The sequence below is a fragment of the Entelurus aequoreus genome, linkage group LG21, assembly GCF_033978785.1.
Source record: "Entelurus aequoreus isolate RoL-2023_Sb linkage group LG21, RoL_Eaeq_v1.1, whole genome shotgun sequence".
Lineage (NCBI taxonomy): Eukaryota > Metazoa > Chordata > Actinopteri > Syngnathiformes > Syngnathidae > Entelurus > Entelurus aequoreus.
Window position 1 is genome coordinate 37,307,283 of NC_084751.1, and position 19,476 is coordinate 37,326,758.

General features: G+C 40.5%; 1 protein-coding gene across 1 annotated transcript in view; it reads left to right on the top strand.

Moving 5' to 3' along the window:
- The window catches only part of sh3bp2 (SH3-domain binding protein 2), a 63,868-nt gene that overhangs the window by 35,870 nt on the left and 8,522 nt on the right, over nucleotides 1-19,476 (top strand). Inside the window, 7 exon segments of the mRNA XM_062031612.1 lie at nucleotides 8,635-8,774; nucleotides 8,927-9,029; nucleotides 10,585-10,702; nucleotides 10,784-10,851; nucleotides 10,961-11,086; nucleotides 11,088-11,191; nucleotides 16,429-17,143. Of these exon segments, the coding sequence (XP_061887596.1) occupies nucleotides 8,635-8,774; nucleotides 8,927-9,029; nucleotides 10,585-10,702; nucleotides 10,784-10,851; nucleotides 10,961-11,086; nucleotides 11,088-11,191; nucleotides 16,429-17,143 (1,374 nt within the window).

A 19,476-nucleotide genomic window follows, 5' to 3' on the forward strand; every position in this document is an offset into this window, starting at 1 on the left:
CTTGACCCTTCCCCGGTGGATTCGGGGACACGTGGCCTGGCGACCCACCACCAAGTCACCCCCCCGCCCGCCCTTGACTCGTGAACTTTTTGCTTTTTTTTGGGGGGTTCCAGTTGTTTTTTTTGTTTTCAAGGGACATCTGGAATCTGTCCTTTTAGGGGGGGGTACTGTTAGGATCCGCTGCTCGGATCACAGTTTGGTTACAGTTTAGTGTCACGTGTGTTTTGTTTCTGTTGCCATGACGGCAGATTTTGCTCACCTGCCTCTGGTTAGCGTTTCGGGACGCGCACCTGTTGCCCGAGCGCTAATCAGAGGGCTATTTAGTCTTCGCCCAGGCAGCACTCTGCCTGGCTTCCTAGTTTGTTCTCATGCAACAGCTGACGACCACTTTGCTTCCTGCTAGCTCTCATGCTAGATTATTTTTGCTTGCTAGCTCCCATGCTAGTCGTTTTTGTTTTTCTCTTGTCTGATTTAGTTCTAAAATAAATCATTTTCCTACCTGCAAGCTGTGTCCGAGCCCGTCTGCATCCTTGGGAGAACACCTCGCACCACGATGCGACCAGGTCGTCACAGTTTACATCCTTTTCATTAAAAGTGCTAAATTTCATATAAAGTCTGCCGTTCTTAAATCCAATGTTTATTTTTTTCTAGTATTGATCAAATCGATATATTGCCTTTTAAATCAATTTTGGATCAAGGGCCAACTTGCCGATATACAAACCCCAAAACCAGTGAAGTTGGCACAATGTTTTAAATGGTAAATAAAAACAGAATACAATGATTTTCAAATCCTTTTCAAGCTATATTCAATTGAATAGACTGCAAAGACAAGATACTCGACGTTCGAACTGGTCAGCTTTGTTATTTTTTGCAAATATTAGCTCATTTGGAATTTGATGCATGCAACATGTTTCAAAAAAGCTGGCACAAGTGGCAAAAAAGACTGACAAAGTTGAGCAATGCTCATCAAACACTTATTTGGAACATCCTACAGGTGAACAGGCTAATTGGGAACAGATGGGTGCCATGATTGGGTATAAAAGCAGATACAGTCCGTAATATCATCAAAAGGTTCAGGGAATCTGTAGGGATTAACTGCACGTAAACGGCAAGGCCTTGACCTTCGATCCCTAAGGCGATACTGCATCAGAAAGTGACATCAGTGTGTAAAGGATATCACCACATGGCTTAGGAACACTTCATAAAACCACTGTCGGTAACTATAGTTCGTTGCTGCATCTGTAAGTGAAAGTTAAAACTCTACTACGCAAAGCGAAAGCCATTTATCAACAACACCCAGAAATGCCACCGGCTTCGCTGGGCCCGAGCTCATCTAAAATTGACTGATACAAAGTGGAAAAGTGTTCTGTGGTCTGACGAGTCCACATTTCAAATTTTTTGGGGGAAACTGGACGTCGTGTCCTCCGAACCAAAGAAGAAGAGAACCATTCGGACTTGTAGAGGCGCAAAGTTCAAAAGCCAGCATTTGTGATGGTATGGGGGTGTATTATCGCCCAAGGCATGGGTAACTTACACATCTGTGAAGGCACCATTATTGCTGAAAGGTACATACAGGTTTTGGAGCAACATATGTGCCATCCAATCAACTTCTTTTTCATGGACGCCCCTGCTTATTTCAGCAAGACAATGCCAAGCCACATTCTGCACGTGTTACAACAGCGTGGCTTCGTAGTAAAAGAGTGCGGGTACTAGACTGGCCTGCCTGTAGTCCAGACCTGTCTCCCATTGAAGAAGTGTGGCGCATTATAAAGCGTAATATACGACAACGGAGACCCCGGACTGTTGAACAACTTAAGCTGTACATCAAGCAAGAATGGGAAATAATTCCAACTGAAAAGCTTCAAAAATTTGTCTCGTTCCCAAACGTTTACTGAGTGTTGTTAAAAGGAAAGGCCATGTAACACAGTGGTAAAAATGCCCATGTGCTAACTTTTTTGCAATGTGTTGCTGCCACTAAATTCTAAGTTAATGATTATTTTCAAAAAAAAAAATGTTTCTCAGTTCGAACATTAAATATATTGTATTTGCAGTCTATTCAATTGAATATAAGTTGAAAAGGATTGGCAAATCATTGTATTCTGTTTTTATTTACCATTTAAAACAACGTGCCAACTTCACTGGTTTTGGGTTTTGTAATTAATGTGAGCGTGTTTGTAACCATTAAACGTCATAACACGGAACATCGTAAAACGAGGACCGCTTGTACTTACGATCAAGATACAACCAGTGCAACATGTGAATTTTACCTTCATGTTCAGGAGTATATTTTTGTATTTTAGACAGACACACAAAACCATATCTTTTCTAATGCAATGCTATCAAGTTATCATGTAAGAATTCAGCTGGATTGCAACATTCCAAGATGTAAAACATGTCAGTTCTGTACTTTATCAGTGAAAGAAAGTCGATGCCTTCATTCTTTAGACTACACACACATCCCTCCTCCTTCCTCTGGGGTCGCTTGATGCTGCTGATATACTGGAAATTGGTCACGAGCTCATTTCAGGATGAAGGGCTTCACTTAGGATGTTTATTTTGACACAAACACACCCACTTTAACGCAGCGACTCTGAGTTATCCATAGTTTTTTTTTAAATTCAGTTTAAAAGTGTGCTAATGTGAAGACACTAACTTGAGTGGGCAGGGGTTTATGTGTGGGGGGAGAAAAGCGTGCCAGTCAGAGAGGAATAGATTACCTCAGCGGAGCGTAAGAAAACCTCAGAGAGGAAAAAGGAAGAAAGGAGACTGGTTGTGGTTTTGTGATGGACCCCCTGCCAGCATCGGTGTCTACTGTGAGTCTTCTGAGCGACGTCGTCCGAAGCGTAAAAAGAAAGCTTGACAAGAGGTAGGCTGCACCTGGACGGGGTCACACACAGGGGCGTCACTAATTTTGAAGAACAGGGAGGGCTTAGTTTCCTTGAAAACATTTTTGCACTTTTAAGATCTTTTTGCTCACAACTTTTTGGCACTGTATTAGGATTACAAAACAAACACTGAATATATCTAAATGGTTGAAAGTGGAAGTAATCTTTAGTAAGCATGAGATGGCCGAAACTAGGGTTGTACGGTATACTAATGAATCATATTCGGTACTATACCGCCTCTGAAAAGTACCGGTCCGCACCCCCCCCTCCCCCCCCCCCCCCCCCCCCTGCACCCCCGTCGTCGTCACGTCGTGTCATTGCTGGTTTACGAGCAGAGGAGCATGTTCGGCAGCGCACAATCACGGAGTACTTACAAGCAGACACAGTGTGTAGACAGAAAAGGGAGAACGGACGCATTTTGGTTTAAAAACCGACGATAAAGGTGAAGTTATAACACTGAAACGCCCACCGGAAGAGGTGCTTTAAGACATGGCGGCTACCTAGCCATGAGGATTAGTGATTTAGCTACTTCTAAATCACTAATCCTCGCCTCCACAGCGACAAATAAAGTATGTTTCTTACAAGTATCATCCGTGCAGGACGAGGAATAGCTAAACATGCTTCACTACACACCGTAGTTCACCGGCAAAATAAATAAACAAACGCAATGGGTGGATCTACACCTGACAACCACTGTAATGATACCAAGTACAATAGCGTATCTAGTCGATACTACTATGATTATGATATTTTTTGGCATCACAACATCTTCTTTCGTTGTTTTTTTTATGTATATTATGTTTATAAACTCAGGAAATATGTCCCTGGACACATGAGGACTTTGAATATGACCAATGTATGATCCTGTAACGACTTGGTATCGGATTGATACCCAAATTTGTGGTATCATCCAAAACTAATGTAAAGCATCCAAACAACAGAAGAATAAATGATTATTACATTTTAACAGAAGTGTAGATTGAACATGTTAAAAGAGAAAGTAAGCAGATATTAACAGTAAATGAACAAGTAGATTAATAATTAATTTTCTACCACTTGTCCTTAATAATTTTGACAAAATAATAGAATGGAAAATGACAATATGTCACTGCATATGTCAGCAGACTATATTAGTGTCATGATCTGTGGTCTGGATTATGTTTTTGTTAGTTTTGGACTCTTTTAGTTCCTGTTTGCGCTCCCTTGTTTGTTTAGTTACCATGGCGACTTATTAGTTTCACCTGCCTCTGGTGTTCGGGACACGCACCTGCTCTAATCAAGAAGACCATTATTTAAGCCTGTCTTTGCCAGTCAGTGGTCCTGGCGTCATTGCTTAGTTCATGCTGCTCGTTCCATGTCTGATTCCACAGTTATGCTAGTTGCTCCATGCCATAGTTTGGTTAGTTGTTTTCATGTCTATAGTTTCATGTTTCATGTCCTAAGTTTTTTGCCTTAGCTTCCGCGTGCGATAGGCACGCTTGCCTTTGGATTGTTTTCTGTTTTTTTGTACTTCGTTGAATGTGTTAGTTTAATAATTAAATATGTTCCTACCTTCACGCCTTGTCCGGAATAGTCCGATTGCTTCCCGGGAGAACAAACCTTGCAGTTAGCTGCAACCCCCCGTCATGACAATTAGGAGCCTTTGTTTGCTTACTTACTAATAAAAGACAAGTTGTCTTGTATGTTCACTATTTTATTTAAGGACTAAATTGCAATAAGAAACATATGTTAATGTACCGAACGATTTTTGGTTAAAATAAAGCTTATAATGCAATTTTTTGTGGTACCCTTTATTTAAAAAAGTATCGAAAAGTATCGAAATAATTTTGGTACCGGTACCAAAATATTGGTATCGGGACAACACTAGCCCAAACACAATAGGACAGTGTTGTTGCATTGAAAATCTAGCAGTCAACTTGCCAACAGGTAAATGTTGCACAGATGATAGCAGTATAAACACAGCACCACAGAGTTAACCTGAAAAACAGAGGCGGTTCTGGTGAAAAGCAACTTTCTTGCCTGGAAATCGTAGGCTGGATGTCCCCTAAAATAGGCCTATTGACACCAATGGCCACACCTGCAAATGTGGTGCAAAGGAATGTGTGAGATCATTCTTTCAGCGCTCACATAGAGCTAAGAAGGATGAAGCATTTGACACTTGATGTTTGAGATGTGGTCACGATAGGAAGTGGGTTGAAACGTGTGAATAGTGTCTGTCAGCGGATGCAGTCCGACCTTTGTAATTTTTTGATGACACCTGGCTTTACTTGAAATAGTGCATGCCTGCATCGGTGCTTGGAGAGGTGAAATAAGCTACCTCTCTTTGTGTATTATGTATATTTTCTGCTGGATCTACTCTCTATTTTATGCTGCCCTTTTTTTGCTGCAGCTGTTACATATACTGTAATATTGTACATGGTGATTGGGATTTGTTATATATTGTATATAATATATAAAAATATAATATAATATATCAGTATATATTATATACTGTATATATAATATGTAAATACTACATATGTTATATTTATATTGCTACTATGGTACATTTTTAGTCTACTTAATACCTGCATTATCTTCAATCAATCAATCAATCAATCAATGTTTATTTATATAGCCCTAAATCACAAGTGTCTCAAAGGGCTGCACAAGCCACAACGACATCCTCGGTACAGAGCCCACTTAAGGGCAAGGAAAAACTCACCCCAGTGGGACGTCGATGTGAATGACTATGAGAAACCTCGGAGAGGACCGCATATGTGGGTAACCCCCCCTCTAGGGGAGACCGAAAGCAATGGATGTTGAGTGGGTCTGACATAATATTGTGAAAGTCCAGTCCATAGTGGATCCAACATATCAGCGAAAGTCCAGCCCATAGTGGATCCAACATAATAGTAAGAGTCCAGTCCATAGTGGGGCCAGCAGGAAACCATCTCGAGCAGAGACGGGTCAGCAGCGCAGAGATCTCCCCAACCGATGCACAGGCTAGCGGTCCACACCGGGTCCCGACTCTGGACAGCCAGCACTTCTGTGTAACTCCCCCTCCACAAGGGAGAGGGGGGCAGAGGATAAAAGAAAAGAAACAGCAGATCAACTGGTCTAAAAAGGGGGTCTATTTAAAGGCTAGAGTATACAAATGTGTTTTAAGATGGGACTTAAATGCTTCTACTGAGGTAGCATCTCTAACTGTTACCGGGAGGGCATTCCATAGTACTGGAGCCCGAATAGAAAACGCTCTATAGCCCGCAGACTTTTTTTGGGCTCTGGGAATCACTAATAAACCAGAGTTCTTTGAACACAGATTTCTTGCCGGGACATATGGTACAATACAATCGGCAAGATAGGCAGGAGCTAGACCGTGTAGTATTTTATACGTAAGTAGTAAAACCTTAAAGTCAAATCTTAAGTGCACAGGAAGCCAGTGCATATAGGCGTAATATGATCAAACTTTCTTGTTCTTGTCAAAAGTCTAGCAGCCGCATTTTGTACCAACTGTAATCTTTTAATGGTAGATATAGGGAGACCCGAAAATAACATGTTACAGTAATCGAGACGAGACGTAACGAACGCAATAATGATGTCAGCGTCGCTAGTGGACAAAATGGAACGAATTTTAGCGATATTACGGAGATGAAAGAAGGCCGTTTTAGTAACACTCTTAATGTGTGACTCAAACGAGAGAGTTGGGTCGAAGATAATACCCAGATTCTTTACCGAGTCGCCTTGTGTAATTGTTTGGTTGTCAAATGTTAAGGTGGTATTATTAAATAGATGTCGGTGTCTAGCAGGACCGATAATCAGCATTTCCGTTTTCTTAGCGTTGAGTTGCAAAAAGTTAGCGGACATCCATTGTTTAATTTAATTAAGACACGCCTCCAGCTGACTACAATCCGGCGTGTTGATCCTCGAACAATTTTTTCGAAGATTTTCGAAATAAACGGAAGGTGGGACACCGGTCAGTAGTTTACCATGATATCTTTTCCATCCTTTGAAACTGAGCTACTGTGTGGAACAATTTCCCTTGTGGATCATTATATTTTGTCTAAGTCTAAGAAGGAGTGAAATAGTTTATTTGCATGTTGTCCGTAAAATTAATTAGAATTTACTTTTTAAGGGGGTCTGAAAGCTCAACTGCACTTTCTGGGGAATTTTGCTAAAATCTGGTGAATGAAGAGGAAACACAGAAACTATTGCTAGCGACGTACAGCGCATATTGTACAGTGACGTTACCATATAAAAACCTACAATAATACATTGTTTGTGGCTGATTTACTGCAACAAAAACTAATCAGAAGTGCTAATAAAAGATATTATAGAAGCAGACATCATTGTTCACATCCAGAGCAGCCATCTTTGGAACAAACCCGGGGGTGGTGAGAATGCTTTTTTGATTGATTGATTGAAACTTTTATTAGTAGATTGCACAGTTCAGTACATATTCCGTACAATTGACCACTAAATGGTAACACCCGAATAAGTTTTTCAACTTGTTTAAGTCGGGGTCCACGTAATCAATTCATGGACTTTCCGAGCCGGATTGCCGACCTCAAGGGGCGTTCCATTGAAATTGAAATTCCGACTTCCCAGTACAAATGGAACGCACCATCAGTCTGTCACTGCACGCCTTCATCCAAGATGTGCGCTTTGTGTGGAGCAAGCATTAAATGTAGGCATTCCCTGTCGTTCTTGTGATTTTCCCATCGACTTCAATACTATTGTTTTTACGCGCTTCTGAGGCTGGAATGAGTCCAGCACCCCTAGAAGGTGAAACATTGTATTGCAAGTTTGAACGCAGTGTACACCACACGACACTAAATAAAATGGTCAAAGAAACTTACAGAAAACTATCAAATCTATTATGATCGCTTTGATTGAAGCCACGTGGAAACATCCATTGATATGAGGATAAAAGGACCATAATGCCAATCTATATTAACTATCAAAATGCACATTGTTGTCTCGTGAGTGCGGTAGGGGACCGCACGTATATCGGGCATGTTTGAAAATCCTGGTACTAACGGACAGATTGTTATCTACATCTAGCCAGGAAGAAGAAGCTGTTGTATTGTGCATACACACACTACATCACCATAGCCTGAATTGAAATAGCCTTTTCATATTTAAAGTGTAACCTTTTTAATGGAATTCAATCACATTCTTTATCATGCGTAACTTTAAGAGCGTAAAAAACACTTATTCAATTCATTTAAAAATTCAAAAAACCGTATTTGTCCGCGAGGGGGCAATTTGTTTTCAGTACAACCGGTCGAAATAGAACAGGAAAACTGATGAGTCAGCACTAACCAGCGCTCTGTTAAGCGCAAACGGGAGAATAGAGCCTAAAGTGAAGACCACTTGAATAGTCCATCACTATTTTGGCAATATTCACTTAATCGACTATGGGGGAAATTAACTGTCAATTATTATTTTAAGATATTTTCAATAGGAGTATCTGTTGAATGTTCTGATCTCCTGTTTCGCTGCCAGTGTCATAATGAGCAGAATGGTAATCATTATTTTATCTTATTGTTATTGTTGTATTACATTGTTGTACATTAGATTTGATGTTTGTTTGTGAGATTCTGCAAAAACTGCATTATTATCTAAATTTGTGCTACACTCAAACTTGGCTGTGCTGTTAAAAGGAATTTATTGTCACGTTTTTCTCTATATGTGCATTCTCTTCTCCGGTGTTTGATGTCTGTGGCTGACATTCTCCCTCCTATTGGTCTTGTCCTCTTTCCCACAGAACCATGTCATCTCTTCAAATGAGTTGGCCGGTGCCGATGCGAGCCATTGGAGCGCAGAATCTCCTCACTATGCCTGGAGGAGTTGCCATTGCAGGGTACCTCCACAAGAAGGGAGGCAGCCAGTTTAGCCTTTTGAGATGTGAGTAAATGATGACACACTCACGAGACACCCGATTACATACAGTTAGATAAGCGAATGAATTCCAATGCATTCATATTTAATATCTCTTAGTGGGGTTCAATGCAATTCTGCGCAACTTCTAACCACGTTCTATTGTTACTTTTTCGCAGGGCCACTGAGGTACATTATCATCCACAAAGGTTGTGTGTACTATTTCAGGAGTAGTACTTCTCCTGCACCACAGGGGGCGTTTTCTCTGAATGGGTACAACAGGTATGTGGCAGAGTCCTCGCTTTCGTGCGCAGACGTGGGCATAGAAAATGTTTCTTATGAACAAAAATTGTCACATTAAAGTATTGTATTTTTCGGACAATAAGGCTTTTAAATGATTGATTGAAACTTTTATTAGTAGATTGCACAGTACAGTACATATTCCGTACAATTGACCATTAAATGGTAACACCAGAATAAGTTTTTCAACTTGTTTAGGTCGGGGTCCACGTAAATCAATTCATGGTACAAATATATACTATCAGCATAATACAGTCATCACACAAGATAATCATCAGAGTATATACATTAAATTATTTACATTATTTACAATCCGAGGGGTGGGATGTCACCCACTTTTATAGTGAAGTCACTGACTTTCTTAAGGTTGATTTGGGACCCAAATAGGATGGATTCCGTTTTACCTAATTGTATGGATAGTTTATTGTCAGCGAGCCAGGTGCAAATACTACGGAGTTCAGCACTGAGGATTTTTTCCACCTGTGACTTGTCCTTGCCGGATACCAGCAGGGCCGAGTCATCTGCAAACAGGGACAATTCACAGTCGCATGCTGATGACATATCATTGATGTATTATAGGAACAGTAAAGGCCCTAATATACTGCCTTGGGGGACTCCACAGCTTACTGAGAGGGGGGGACACGGTACCGTTCACCTCTACCACCTGTTTCCTCCCCTCCAAGTAAGATTGCATCCAGCTCGATGAGGTTTTATCAAATCCGATTGCTCTGAGCTTATCCAACAGTATAGCGTGGGTATAGGCACACTTAAAATCCTTTTCATTTTCTCAAAAATAATTTTTTCCTGTTTGCGTGAAAAACAGGGAACATTACGTTTTGGCAACTCTTGTGAATGTCGTAAAAAATAATTTGTAGATCAAACTTTGTTTGGTCTGTTATTATAGACACCCTGATGTCATTTGTATTGTCAAGAATTCTGTTTAGTGCAAATGTTTGTGAAGCCGTGATGCATCAGAGGGATTTAATAGACAGCTGTTTATGTATGTATGTATAAGTTTGATATTAAATGTAAAAAAAAAAAAATCAATTGATAGGTGTTACATAAGACAAGATAACATCAATGAGCTTCAGCACACCTGTGAAGTGAAAAACATTTCAGATGACTACCTCTTGTAGCTCATCGAGAGAATGCCAAGAGTGTGCAAAGCAGTAATCAGAGCAAAGGGTGGCTATTTTGAAGAAACTAGAATATAAAACATGTTTTCAGTAATTTCACCTTTTTTTGTTAAGTACATAACTCCACATGTGTTCATTTATAGTTTTGATGCCTTCAGTGACAATCTACAATGTAAATAGTCATGAAAATAAAGAAAACGCATTGAAATAAGCAGGTGTGTCCAAACTTTTGACCTGTACTGTATCTATATATGCATAGATTTATACATACAGTATATATGTATACTGTATACAAACTATACCTTGTATGTGTACGGTGAAATACCATTAAGCTACTGGCTTTGGAGGATGAGTAGCCCTAATATTTGGAATGCTAACTTAGTGTTCCTCCTCTCCCACAGAGTGATGAGAGCAGCAGAGGAGACAACATCCAACAATGTTTTCCCATTCAAGATCATCCACATCAGTAAGAAACACAGGACGTGGCTTTTCTCCGCAGCGAGCGAAGATGAGAGAAGGGTAGGCACAATTACACACACACCGTACGGACGAAGCAGTCACATTAATGTAACGCTCTTAATATTAAATGCCGTCACTCAGAGTTGGATGCGATCCCTGCGGTGCGAGATAAGTCGTTACAATGACAGACAAGAGTCCCATGTTCCAAGGTAACCTGATTTCAATCCACCCAAAGCATATTTGTGTTTCGTTTTACCATGTTTCATTCGCTCTATGTGTATAATCACTGAACGAGAACATCGTTGTTTGTTGCCATAGCGACTCAGATTCCGATGCAGACAGTTTCTACGGGACGATAGAGAGGCCCTTGGAGATTAAAGACCCAATCAATAATGCGGAGAACGGTAAGACTGGGCTTGAATACATGAATAAGAAAATGTATTTACATTTTCCTATCTTCTCTGCATGTAGATTTTTGTGACGATGATGACGATGAAGACGACGAGGACTACGTGAAGCCGGACAGTGAGTGTTTGCCGACATGCTCAGGTAATCACACTGTACTCTTACTCAAGTATGGACACTGTTAGAATTCATATCGGCTTTCTGGCTTTCGCCATGTTGGCAGGAGTAGGAGCAGCTAAAATGAATGGCACAAAGCCTTCAGAGTTTAATGCATATTTTAATAAACACAAAACTTAAGTTAACAGGTTAAACATCCATCCATCCATCCATTTTCTACCGCTTATCCATTTCGGGGTCGCGGGGGGTGCTGGAGCCTATCTCATAACTGACCCATATAATGCATCCAGCATGCTTTTTATGTCTATCTGTGACCCCAACGCAAAGCAGGAAAAAAAATTATAATAATAACAAAAAGAGCACTCAAAAAGGAGTGAGGGCAAAATAACTAAGGAAGCACACTTAAAGTGTGAGGAACAGAAATAGCTCACTTAGTGTGTGACGAAGTAATAATAAACACAACACAGCAACGCCGAGACTGGAGCGATTACGCAGTCAGGAGGGAAATGACTATCAGGTGTGCATGCAGGTGGCCATTCCCCATGACCCAGAAAGCAGGCACTGAAACATAAAGAAAATAGGCTGTCAGTGCTGCTAGATCATGATAGTATCGAGTCAGCCATAATAAAGGACAAAGGTCCAGATCTACGGGATCCAATTTTCCGTCATTCTACAATCCTTAGTGGATCAGATATTGCCCCCTTTCATCCTATAAACACAGCAACTTGCAGCATTCTAGCATTAAAGCAACAATTTAATTTGTTTTACACTGTTAATTGCACCTAGCTGAGTGACCAACACATTTTTAGCTTCTGTGTTTCAGCTGGTTAACTTTACCAAATCAGTCATATGTTAGTTCTAACTCACATTAATAAACAAAAATAAACGCCAGAAATCATAAGGACAGTAAATCAAATATATGATATAAAAGTGTAGAAAGCGTTATATTACCTACCTCAGGACCAGGGTTGGGTTAGTTATGAAAACCAGTAACTAGTTACAGTTACTAGTTACTTTATTTCAAAAGTAACTCAGTTACTAACTCAGTTACTTACACCAAAAAGTAATGCGTTACTGTGAAAAGTAACTATTTAGTTACTTCTTTTTTCCCCCTTTTTTTTAAGGCTCCCATTAATGCCCTTTTAGCCTTCATTTCAGTACTGTTATTGCACTGGAGAATAATACAATCTGTTGATCAACTTGACATGCATTTGCATCACTGAACTCTGCTAAGCAATGTGGTCTACATACAACACACAAAGACAAAGATATGTTTCAAAGGGCCAATTTATTTTAGGCCAGAAAAAATTGACAAAACTATTTTAAATAGCTGCAACATAATGGCACTTTAACTTTAACTTTAAGTAGATAGGATCTTTGATCCAAGACACAACTTACATTTAACTAAAATGTTATTTTCTTTGTGCTCGACAAAAGAAAAGTATTGAGAATGTCTCCATGTTAAAAAACTCGACTTCTGGCTTCGCCATGATGTCTTGTTAGTTGTTATGAGAGTAGCGTATGTGTGTGTGTGTGTGTGTGGCCCTTTAAGATATGACAGCATGTGAGGTGAGTGACGTCAGTGAGTGAGTGGGCGAGAGAGGTGAGGGAGCGGCGACAGTGAGTGCGTGCAGGTGCTCTAGCTTGGTGCATGGCTGCGTGCAATAAAGTCACAAAGTTGCAACAAACCGCCGGGCTCGTCATTCACCCTCAGCTGTAAAGACCCTCTTCCGGGTAAAGTGAAGGTTGTTAGCTCCGAAGTACGGCTCTGGAGGAACTCTCCCCTGCGGGGAGGCGTGCTTTCTGTGGGTGGGGGAAAGCACGCCTCTTCTTTTCCACCGCAGCGCTCCAATAAAACATTGTAACGCGTCAGTCCCAACACTGCTCAGGACTGGGCAATTATTTTGACTCGGGGCCAAATTTAGGAAAAAAAATCTGTCTGGGGGCCAATATATCTATTTTTAGGAACACTAATACAAAACCTCACAATAATGTCTGATTGAATGCTAAAACCGTAATGACAGACCGCCATTTTTTTTATTGAATGAGACACCCAGAATGTACATGAAAATAAAGAATGTGGGATTTACAATATTAACTATGAACAATAAAACACTGAATATTGACAACATATGAACGTTGAATGTAAATAATTCAATGTGATTATCTTGTGGGATGACTGTATTATGATGATAGTATATATCTGATAGTATATATCTGTATCATGAATCAATTTAAGTGGACCCCGACTTAAACAAGTTGAAAAACTTATTCGGGTGTTACCATTTAGTGGTCAATTGTACGGAATATGTACTTCACTGTGCAACCTACTAATAAAAGTCTCAATCAATCAATCAAAACACCCCCTCTCGATCGAATATTTTACAGTCAAGCAATGCGAAGGGTTAAAAAAAAACACCTACGATCTGATAAATCACTAAGCTTTTGAACTTTGTAGTAAAAATCTCCTTCTGCGTCTGTCCCTGACACCCACATTTCAGGCTGGTTGCTCTGGAAACATTCTGTGGAAACGCTCCCCACCCACACTGCTTGGTGCCTCGTCTGAACTGCTGTGACTTACCGTATTTTTCGGACTATAAGTCGCTCCGGAGTATAAATCGCACCGGCCGAAAATGCATAATAAAGAAGGAAAAAAACATATATAAGTCGCACTGGAGTATAAGTCGCATTTTTGGGGAAATTTATTTGATAAAACCCAACACCAAGAATAGACATTTGAAAGGCAATTTAAAATAAATAAAGAATAGTGAACAACAGGCTGAATAAGTGTACGTTATATGACGCATAAATAACCAACTGAGAACGTGCCTGGTATGTTAACGTAACATATTATGGTAAGAGTCATTCAAATAACTATAACATATAGAACATGCTATACGTTTACCAAACAATCTGTCACTCCTAATCGCTAAATCCCATGAAATCTTATACGTCTAGTCTCTTACGTGAATGAGCTAAATAATATTATTTTATATTTTACGGTAATGTGTTAATCATTTCACACATAAGTCGCTCCTGAGTATAAGTCGCACCCCTGGCCAAACTATGAAAAAAACTGCGACTTATAGTACCAAAAATACGGTAGATTACCATAGTAACTAGTATATTATGCAAAAGCACAGATTCCAACCATTGAAATACTTTGCATAGTTCAAGACATACGGTCATTTGAAAACATCACTGCACATCATAATGGCAGCTACAGTTTCCATCTTGAAGATCAAAAAAAATTATTTGGGAATGTCCCGCGGGCCAGATTGAAAATCTTAATGGGCCGCATGCCGCCCCTGGGCCTTAATTTTCCAGGTCTGACCTATCTAATGTGAAGGGTTTCTACAATCCGCGGTTTGAGGGATCCCAGTGCTCAGTTTTTTGCTCGCTTCTAGCATGTTTTATGGTTGTAATCCACCTTTGACATCTTTTGGGATTACGTATGCCTACCACAGTGGCGAAGCTTATCGCGTTTTTTTTCTGTTTTGATTTCGGGTGTTGTCCAGTATGCCGTCTCGGGCCTCTAAGAATATTGCAGTTAGTTTTTTGTCAATTTGTTTCCAATCCATCCTAATCATTGTATTAATAATTTTGTTTTCATAGGTTTACAAACAATAGTTCTTGCTAAGCGAGAAACCACGATAGGCCCTATTGCACCAAAAGTTTAGGACCTCTAGCGCTGCTTTACAGAGAGCCCAGTGAGAAGGCCATTACAGTAGTCCAACCTGCTGGAGACAAAGGCATAAATCTGATTAGTACTCTATGCCTTTGATTTTGGCAAAGTTTTTCAGGTGGTAAAAGCTGCTGATGTTATTGACTCAATGTGATCTGAGGCCATTATTACCTATAGGTTTCTAATCTGACCATTAGGTTTCAGGGAGAGGGTCTCAAGGTAACTAAAAAATAGTTTATATTTGCTTCTGTGGCGACAGAATAATTTTAGTTTTGTCTGAGATTAGCTGAAAAAAAATGTTTTGATCCACACACTTTGATAAGTTTACATCCTATGTGTCAAAGTCAAGAAATTATCGATATTTGATTAGTATCAGAACCGGTCCGCAGGCCACAGCCACTGCTGCTGTTTTGCACGCACCAATACTCCATCAGTGTTGGCGCTAGGAATTTTCAATATGGGGTCCCCGGGACCCCATCAAGTCATAAAAATGGGGTCCCACAGTAAATTTTTGCGGTCCCACTTTTTTGTAAACGTTTTGAAAACAAATGATAAATATATGCATTATCTTGTTATATCTCACATTCTATATTGTGTTTTGGAAAAAGGTTGTCATAAACATTACTTAATTCATAAAAATAAAAATAGATGTTTTATGTATATGTATATGTAAATGTATTCAGTTATAAACATTCATTCACTCTCTTCTTTCCTTCATGGATCTAAACTTTACCGCTGCCAGTATTTTTTTCTATATTTTTATTGTAATATTTTCAGAATGTGTTTGTTCTATTTTTGGCCAAAGTAAGACAAACAAAACAATCCGAAGTTGTCTTTATTTTTTAGTTTTAATGCCATGATTTTAATAGTCCGGCCCGCGTGTGCACAGAGTTTCCTCCCTGCGGCCCCTGAGCTAAAATGAGTTCGACACCCCTGCTCTAAATAATGCTTAAAATGACCAAAGTACTGTAAAAATTACATGACATGATGAATGTTATCATAAATGTGCCTGTTACTAAATTACATACTGTATATACTTACAGTATATATATATATAATACATTGGAGGTTTTCTGGATGTTTTTAGAGGACTTTCTAGGCGGAATAGATTCTATCTCCATTATCTGCGTACTTAGCTGCCTCTTGTGAGCATTGTTCGAGTATTGATTGATTGATTGATTGAGACTTTTATTAGTAGATTGCACAGTACAGTACATATTCTGTACAATTGACCACTAAATGGTAACACCCGAATAAGTTTTTCAACTTGTTTAAGTCGGGGTCCACGTTAATCAATTCATGGTATGCGTATTCTTGTCTCACATAAGGATCATAAGGATTGTGACTGACAGGCAAAATTACAAAAAAATAAAATACAGTTCCCCTTTAAAGCATAACAATTAACCGAGAGACAGCTCTTATCTTAAAATACTCTTAAGTTGAGGTACCACTGTACTATTGCATCAGTCAAATTATTTCTCACAAAAAGAGAAAATAGGTAAAAAACAAAAAACAAACATGCAGAAACATGTGTGATTCATCTAAAACTAAAATAAGCATGTTGATTTTGCCACCCCAGGCAGACCCACTGGACCGCCACCTACCTACCCGCCTCCCCCCGTGCCCATGGTGTCCCAGCGCCACCAAGGCTTCTGTCCAAGCAACCGTAAAGGCAGGCCACCTCCAGTTCCGTCACACAGCAGAATCCCAACAAGACAAAAAAACCTTCCCTTGAAGCCCCCTCCCATTCTTAAAGATACAAACAAAGGTCCGCCACCTCCTCCCCCCTTTGTCCGCCAACTGCACAAGCCATTCTCTGATATCCCGCCGCCCCTTCCTCCCCCCAACATACAGCAGCGACCTCTTAGAAGCATGGCACAGTCAGTGGTTGGGACTGAGACTAATAGAAGCGGCTGGAGGTCTCTACCTCTCCCGTCCCCAACCACCCTGCCCATCTGTGAACGACTGCAGACCAGGATGGTCCTCGATGGTTCAGACCACTGCCCTCCTAATATTGGGGCCAACCGGTCTCTTAGCGACAACCACCTCGGAGCACCTGTGAGCAACCTTCACAGCAAACCAAGCCTATCTGGAACAAACGCTACAGTTTCTGAAGGCCGAATGCCCAAACCTCACAAGCCATACCCTCAGGCATCTTCCAGTCACCCACCGCTGCCCTGTAAACCGCCTCAAGCGCCTCATCTTCAAACTGGACTGAGTATGCCTAAAGTTCCACCAGCAGTCAAGCCTCCACTGCCAGTCACCAGACCCAGACTGTCAGGCGCCCCCCTTCAGTAAGTGGGACTCACAAATACAATTTACACTGCACACCAAATCTGATTTGAATTTTTCTCAATTGACACAATCGGATTGTTTTTGCCAGGCTAAACTCTAAAGAGCTTCAAATCTGATCTTTTAGAATCAGATTCAGGTCAGTCCTGAATCCGATTGGAATCCGATCTTTTCAAATGTGACTTCAGTCTAAACGCAATGTGACCCGAATGTTATGGTTTGACTAAGGGAGATGACGGCTCACACACCAGGAGGCAGTAATGTTCAAGGATTTATTATATATATATACACTACCGTTCAAAAGTTTGGGGTCACCCAAACAATTTTGTGGAATAGCCTTCATTTCTAAGAACAAGAATAGACTGTCGAGTTTCAGATGAAAGTTCTCTTTTTCTGGCCATTTTGAGCGTTAATTGACCCCACAAATGTGATGCTCCAGAAACTCAATCTGCTCAAAGGAAGGTCAGTTTTGTAGCTTCTGTAACGAGCTAAACTGTTTTCAGATGTGTGAACATGATTGCACAAGGGTTTTCTAATCATCAATTAGCCTTCTGAGCCAATGAGCAAACACATTGTACCATTAGAACACTGGAGTGATAGTTGCTGGAAATGGGCCTCTATACACCTATGTAGATATTGCACCAAAAACCAGACATTTGCAGCTAGAATAGTCATTTACCACATTAGCAATGTATAGAGTGTATTTCTTTAAAGTTAAGACTAGTTTAAAGTTATCTTCATTGAAAAGTACAGTGCTTTTCCTTCAAAAATAAGGACATTTCAATGTGACCCCAAACTTTTGAACGGTAGTGTGTACGTATATACATCAATATATATATATATATATATATATACATATATATATATATATATATATATATATATATATATATATATATATATATATATATATATATATATATATATATATATATATATATATATATATATATATATATATATATATATATATATATATATATATATATATATACCATATATAAATAACAAAACAATAATAATATAAACTAAGGAAATGGAGTGTGAACTAGATCCAAAAGTGTATGTGGTGTGTGAGGCTATGTGTGTAGTTAGCTGAAGTGTGTGTTACCAAGTGTTGAACGAGAGACGAGGAAGTCCAGGGGAGAGGGAAGTCTACAGGTCAGAGTCCAAAGCGGGGGAAGTCAAGGATCGAGGGAGGCAGTCAGAGTCCAGAGGGAGATCTGGACTCTGTAGAGCAGGGGTGTCAAAGTCAAATGGACGGAGGGCCAAATAAAAAATTTAGCTACAAGCCGAGGGCCGGACTGTTCGAATGTTCATTGAAAAATTTTTAAATGACGCATATAGTCTAGTGAACCTAATTGAATCTACTGAAAACCTAACAAATATATTCCAATATGATCAGATAAATAAAGCAATATTTTCTTATGGCTCTGTCAGTAATCTTTAATTTTCAACAGACACAAAAGACAAATTTCCTTTATATAAAAATCCCCATAACATGAACATTAAATGAAAGAAACCGGTATTCAAGGCACCATCAGTAGCCTATATTTTCTATTTTAGCAAAAGTGGGCTAAATTTACTTCAAAGAAAAAAACAATAATAGCAATTTTCTATCATCCACTCAACTGAAATATTTTTAAAATATAATTAAATTGAAATACAATAAAATAAAGTGCAAAAATCTATAAATCAAAAACAACACTTTGTTTAAGGAGAAGTAACATGCAGTGAAAACAAATATTAAACTTTAACTTTTAAACTTGAATTGAGTAAAAACTCTTAAATATGTGATTGCACAGTAATGTTCACATTAAACCCCCCTCCTCCCTCCGTGGGAGGGAGGCGAGTTGGGTGCCCGAAACCCCCCGCTGGTTTCGGCCCGCCCCTTGGCGCGCGTGGCACGGCGGGCTCCGCGACCCGACGGCTGGCCCTCGTGGCTTGACGGCGGGCGCGTCCCGACGGGCCGCGCGTAGGGGTCAAACGCAGAAGTCTCAGGGCCTCGTGGTGAGGGGGTGGCCTGCGGGTTTCGGCCCGCTTGACCCCCCGCTCCGCTTGGCGCGCGCGGCACATGACGGGTTCCGCCACCGACGCTCGGGCTGCAGCCCGACGGTGGTGCGGGCCCGGCGGTGACGCGCGGTTTGGGGAAACAAAGCAGAAGTCTCAGGGCCTCGGGGCCGGGTTTCGGCCCGCCCCCTTGGCGCGCGTGGCACGGCGGGCTCCGCGACTGACGGCCGGGCTGCAGGCCTTCGGCCGGCAGGCGCGTCCCGGCGGGCCGCTCGCCCCCTTTCGGAACCTTGGACCGGCATCCGCTTGGTGCGTGTAAAAGATC